Source organism: Lupinus angustifolius, unplaced genomic scaffold (genome assembly GCF_001865875.1).
Source record: "Lupinus angustifolius cultivar Tanjil unplaced genomic scaffold, LupAngTanjil_v1.0 Scaffold_624, whole genome shotgun sequence".
Classification (NCBI taxonomy): domain Eukaryota; kingdom Viridiplantae; phylum Streptophyta; class Magnoliopsida; order Fabales; family Fabaceae; genus Lupinus; species Lupinus angustifolius.
The window spans coordinates 3,602-10,256 of NW_017727951.1; the positions used below are offsets into that span (position 1 = coordinate 3,602).

The window sequence follows — 6,655 nt, forward strand, 5'->3', positions numbered from 1 at the left end:
ATCTATCATCACATTTCTTTATTAGTTTTCAATATTAATAATCATATAATGTATTTATATATTTAACGATATATTGTTGAACTGTTATACTACAATACTAATATTCTGACTGATTTGATAACTAATATGATACTAATAATATTGCCTTAAACATTGTTTTCAATGTTCAGACCAAAAGTCAATTGAATAAAAAATAACCTATGATTTAATCACAATTCAACCACAAATTTAGCCAATTAAATTAAACCACACCATAGCCTAAGTTTTGCCTAATCAATCAACAGATCAGTTATTGCATAATCAATTATACTTATTGTCCTGCCACAGACAATTACTATTGCTCCAACAAAAACATAGGTATTTTTCACATTTTGCCGGGTAACCATTGATCCAAAGCCTTTGATACTATTAAAACTGTAGCACAAAACCCTAGAATGACATAATTGAACTATTTTAGTTCCTCAGAATCTTTTTGCGAGTTTAATTTTGGAAAGAAAGGAAGATGAAGGGAAGGCTTGAGAGTCACCTCACAAGTGTATTTCATGGCTCTTAAACATTTCTCTCCCCTCCGTTTCCATCCAAAAACCAACTCACAAACGAACCCTTAACAATTATTAATCAGAACACAAATTACTGACCAAGTTAAACACGTTTTTAAAACTAAATTAAGCAAACAATCTGCACAAGTCACCAAAGGCATTAATGATTAAAAAATGAAACATCAGAAGTTACTTTTATTTAGCTATATTACCAACAAAGAATACTAAAATGGACTATTGAGGGTTATCCATCAAGAAGCATTTTCAAGTGTAAAGACTCAATTCCCTCACAACGCCCTAAAACTGCATTGGGCAGTGAATACTTGAATGCTTGCACATTACTTGTATTTTGGTTGCAGGGTCAACAAACTTATATGAATTTTCCATTAAGCTGAGGTAATCTTACTCCTCTGGGAAAAGTGGGAAAAAATAGGAAATTGACTGAACAAAATAATAAGCAACAACTTCTTGCTCACTCCAAAGCAAAATTTAAAGGTGATCAATAATTGCTGCGGTAAATTCAGTTGTCTTTGAACTGCCACCAAGATCAGCAGTTCGGTACTTCCCTTCAGCAATTGTATTGAGGATGGCATTTTGGATCCGGTCTGCTTTGTCATGGAAATCCAAATGGCGCAACATTGTAACACCGCTAAGCAGCAAAGCAGTTGGATTTGCTAAATTCTACATAAATTCACAGGAAATATGGTTAAAAGCAACATAAATAAAGCTCTAAATGGTATTATAAAAAAGAAGCAAAAACAATATGAACCAGGCTGCCACTCATTGTGGCAACGAGTCAGATGTATGCAACCTTACTCTCATAGCCAGAGGGTATTTCTGCAATAAGACCATTCCTTCACAACACAAACAACTTTATTTTTGCAACAAACCCTCTTAAGTATAACTCTTAAGTAAGACATGAATTTCAAAGAGAACATCCACATTGTAAAAAAAAAGTTTAACCGGATAAATTAATAGAAAAAGAAAAGCATGCAAAATAAAAGGGAATGAAAAGGGTACTTTGCACCCTTCTTGGATGTGATCATTAATTTTTATTTTGGTCTGCATTGTCTAGGCTTGGTTTGTCAACAAATGCACCAAATATTGGTAGCTTGCTTTCTTCAAATGAGAAATCAAAATTAAAAAAAAAAACACAATTAATTGAACCAAAAGGTTATTATGGCATCAGAATTTTCCATGTGTTCTGGGAACGGAAAACTGCTCGAGGATCATTACAAAGACAGATAATGCTACACATATCCCGAAAACCTACTAATGATCGATTACCTTAATATGTAAAAGCAAAATAAATCCACCAAAGTTGACTTCCTAATCACACAAGAGATGGTTGGTACCGTAAGTCTCAAACTGACAACGAATACCACCAAAGTTTTGCCAGAACTTCAACTCTTATCTTCTAACTTTCTTGGTTTCTACCACATGTCTCATCAGCTTAGTTTTTCAGATCAATGTCTTACTTCTCAATAATTTTTCATATGCAGAATTTTATACAAGTTTGAAGGTCATCCGCAAATGTATAATGCCAACAACTAAAAATGTGCATAGATGTTGGACCTAAGATACAAAAGAAAAATTACCCATTTTGGTTAACCAAGATGTGTAATAGTGTGTGCCATTTTCACTATTAATTCTATAACAGTCCTCATTAGGATGGTGTCAAAAGCTTTCCCCTTCACCTGTATCCGATGCCTTAACAAGGGCATACTGAGCATGAATACGAAACACGCACTCTATTCATATCCCATGATGACAAGATGAAAAGGTTTAGGATAGATAACATAAGTTTGAAAAACTACTTTAGAAGCTTACCTTTCCAGCAATATCAGGTGCTGAACCATGTACAGCCTCAGCAAGTGCAATACCTCCCTCACCAATGTTGCAGCTGCAAAGGAAATAAAATGATGTCAGATGATATAGTTGTAATTTCTACATTTCTTTGATTAAAATATGGGGAAATGCATACCTTGGTGTCAAGCCCAAACCCCCAATCAAGCCAGCACAAAGGTCACTGATAATATCACCATAAAGGTTAGGCATCACCAATACATCAAAAAGTGCAGGATTCTTCACAAGCTGTGGATGGTCAAAAAAATTAACTAGTGCTATTCTCTTTCTGATACAACCAAATGCAGTAAACTATCCTCTAAATCCAGTTCACCAATATTACCATCATGCAGCAATTGTCAATGACAACTTCCTCGTATTTTATCTCAGGATACTTCTCTGCAACCTCACGGCAACACTAAAAGAAATCAAAATAAAAGGTCAGCACGAGGATCCTTAAAATTTGAGACTACTTTTATAGGTGTTGTATGTATTGGTGAACCTTGAGGAAAAGTCCATCAGTCTTTTGCATAATGTTGGCTTTGTGGATAGCAGATACCCTCTCTCTCCCATGTACCTTGGCATAGTGAAAGGCATACTCAGCCACCCTTAAACTTGCATGACGTGTAATGATTTTGAGACTTTCTACTACACCTCTCACAACCTGTCAACCAAGAATGCTAAAAATTATATAAATCAGAAATTGGATGATAGCATATAACATCAATTGTTAGCAAACTTACCTGATGTTCAAGTCCACTGTACTCCCCTTCGGTATTTTCACGGATCGTGATGAGATTCACATTATCATACCGAGTTTTGTAGCCAGGAAGGCTGTAGCAAGGTCGAACATTGGCATACAAACTAAGTTCTTTTCTTAGAGTAAGATTTAAAGAACGATGCCCTTTTCCAATAGGGGTGGCCATTGGCCCTTTTAAGCCAACCCTGTTGCGCCTGACTGATTCCAAACTTTCCCATGTTAGAAAGCTCTGTGTTCTAGGGTCAATTTCGGTCCCTACATAGTGCTCTTCCCATTCAATTGGCACTTCAGCTGCTTGGAATATCTAATTATTGCAATAGTAATACTTGAGAAAGTGTTATATTTTGATTCAACAAAAACAGTCAATCTCTATGAATTTACTTGTATACATAAAAAGAAGTCAAGAAAGATGAGGAAGAATATGGTATAGCAAAATTTGATCAGTTTCAGCAACAACGAAATGGAGACCACAAATAGATTACACAGCCATGGCAAAGTACAAAAAGTAAAACAAGCCAATATACTCTTAATACAAAGAAATTAGTAGAAACCAAGAGATAGACAAAGCAAGCACTTGAAGTTATTGGGAACAAGGACTTCATTGAGTCCCCTTGCCGATGGATTAAAAGTTTCAAACAAAGAATATCCTAAGAAAACAATATTTTTTACATAGCACAAAATAATTTAAATTTTATAAGAGAAATAAGTAATATTAAATTAAATCAATTGCAAATGTCACTCATTTCAAGTTCAGGAAAATGCATCACAGCGCATCAATTTTTAAGTACACACTTTTTATAGTCACACAGATATGTGTGTGCGTGTGTGTGTTTTTTTCTGTGTCATAAAAACCAACATAGTTTGGAAAATACAACTAAAAACAGATCAAGTTTTTACTAATTCCTAATTCACCACACACTTTCTGTCTATCCAAAAAGATAGATATTATACAATAGCTATTTCATGTATAGCTTAAATTACCGGTGAACATACAGCCACACAAAAAAAGATTAAACTTGAGCCATTAATATATTTGTCAACTCCAATGAAAAAGATTTTCATTCACAATTACATAGGCCAAACAAAATAAACAACCCATATCCATTTTTAAGGTTTGATGTTGCAATCAGATTGATCCAAAATCATATACATGCCAGCACCAGCACATTACACAAGACAGAGAAAACCAAATGGTTTTAAATTGTGGTTGCAATATTGCTCTTGCGGCCTTGTTGGAGCCTCTGCAAAAGTATGCAACCAGAAATAGGACTGCATTCTCCCGCAATTGTGGTAATCGTGACATAACCGCAATAGCGAACACAATTTACCATACAAACCGAAGGGAACTGTAGCTCCTCAAATGGGTGAACACAAAAGATGTTAAATACTTGACATAACAGATAATTATCTATTTCCAGGAAAATTATGAACTGATCAATGGGTCCAATTTTCTCCAACTCGAAATCTCGAATCAAATTAAGCATATCCATTTACATTAGTTTTTAAAAAAAAAATATTTGATATTGAAAGTACAAGATATTCTTAAAAGAATGAGAGGATGCATCATTTTCTACATATTTATCATTCAGAAAACATATTTAGCTGACAAAGTTATATATACACTAAGATCAGACAATTCTGACACAAAAAAAAAAAAAAGAAAACAGCCAATTAAAAAGGATGGCTCAGCCCATGAGCTCTCAGAGTATAGTAAGATAGATGTATGCAGCCTTACTCGCAAACTCCGGGATGAATCGAAAGGCGGGAAAATGAAAAGGAGATAAGAAAAAGGGAACCTGTTTAACGGATTCCGAGATCTCGGGGCCAATACCATCTCCTGGGAAAAGAGTTGCACGGATCGGAGTGGAAGAAGAAGAGAAGGCTCTCAAATCAGGGTTTGCAAAATAGCGGCTCCCGAGTGTTCGTCTCATGAGATGTAAAGCCATGGTTAATGACAACGGCGACAAAATGATTCTGATTTCTCACACTGGAATGAAATTATTATTATTATTACTCGTATTTCTTAAGTTAGTTTTCTACGAAAATTAATAAATAAATACTCACATGGATGGGGTATGTTCTGGTGTTGCTATAAAGTGCGTACCTAGGGTTGTCGTTCAATAAGTTTGAAGATTCTAACGCGGAATGCGCAAAAGCTCTGGCCAGTAGAAAACTGCCACCTTGTCTGTTCTAAATAATAATACTTTATTATGATTCATTTAATAAGGAAAAATGAAGAAAAATAGTAAAGACCATAAACTAAATCATTTTTTTTTGCCTTAATCAACCGTATTTCTATCTTAGAATAGAGTATCTTCTTGTAATATTATATAATTTATCTCCTTAATTCATCCAGTATTTTATTTATTTTTTCTTCTTAAAATTTAAAAATATCACTTAGAATATGTTTGGTTTGAGTGAAAATGGATGAACAAAAAAGAGGATGAGAGAAAATTGGAGGATTATGGAACTTTCCCGCTTCAGGCTTCAGGTTAAGAAGAGAAATTAGACCGAAAGGAAAAGACTCTAGGGGCCCACATAAAAGTTTTATGTCCACTACTATTTCAAAGAAAACTCATTTTTAACGATAAATGTAATATTTATGTATTGTATAAATATTTATACACAATTAGTATATTAACTACTATTCATTTGTATTATTTTTTGTTTAAGAGTTAATGATAATTAAACATGAATGATGAATTATATAGTTATCGTGTATTAAACTCATACACTGTCATTGTATACATTCTTTTCTCTTTGATAATTAGACATGAATGAATGATATATTAAATGTGTATAAATATTTATATAACATTACATAAATTATACTCATTAATTTATCAAAAATATATTTACATAATCACTAAGAAAATATATTTAATATACCAAATCAAAATGATTTTGTCAACTTAATTTTGTTAATTTTAAATTGTAAGTATGTAATATACATTGTAGAATGAAGAATAGTGGATTGTGTGATGAACATTAATACATTGTGGATGAAGAGTTTCAAGCAGAGAGAGAAAGAGCGAGCATTAGAAGGTTTAATGGAGTGTTTTTCTAATCTCTCTATCTGGAAGTGTGACAATAGCCGGAGAACTCACGAATGGGATTAAGGGGTGGGTCATGAGTAATTAGGGATTTGGAGTTAGAGAAGAGGTAATTGTGTTTCATATGTAAGTGGTGGCTCCTTCAACGGTGCCGACTATGGAAGCTTGGTCATGGTGATGGTGAATCATATTTCTGTCCTGACTAACTATGGTGCAGAATAAGGATGTGTTCATCCACTATACATTTTGGACTTTTAAGAATAAAATAAAAAAGCAGGACATGTGTCAAAAATTTAGTGGGTTAAAAAGATAAGTTATTTCTTGTTACTAGAAGATATGTTATTCTAAAAAATTAATTGACTTTAATGTGTATGTTTGTGTCTTTAATAAATGTTGCTCTTCTAATGGAACATTGACATGTGAAATTCTATTATACCTAAAAGTCTATTGAGATCTTA

The 6,655-nt window shown here is 33.6% G+C and overlaps 1 protein-coding gene across 2 annotated transcripts; it reads right to left on the bottom strand.

Annotated features, from left to right (window-relative positions):
• Positions 1-679: 679 nt before the first annotated feature.
• On the bottom strand, positions 680-5,298 carry LOC109341755 (isocitrate dehydrogenase [NAD] catalytic subunit 5, mitochondrial). 2 transcript variants are annotated; one of them, XM_019579730.1, is made up of 8 exons: positions 5,249-5,298; positions 4,941-5,131; positions 3,128-3,448; positions 2,887-3,048; positions 2,728-2,802; positions 2,524-2,633; positions 2,370-2,442; positions 680-1,220 (listed from the first exon to the last, which is right to left on the bottom strand). In XM_019579730.1, the coding sequence occupies exons 2-8, from the start codon at positions 5,088-5,090 to the stop codon at positions 1,029-1,031; spliced, it is 1,083 nt and encodes a 360-aa protein (XP_019435275.1). In that variant the 5' UTR covers positions 5,091-5,131; positions 5,249-5,298; the 3' UTR covers positions 680-1,028. The 2 variants fall into 2 exon arrangements, with proteins under 2 accessions (XP_019435275.1, XP_019435274.1); XM_019579729.1 differs by lacking the exon at positions 5,249-5,298 and having other exon boundaries at positions 4,941-5,160.
• Between the last annotated feature and the right edge of the window lie 1,357 nt (positions 5,299-6,655).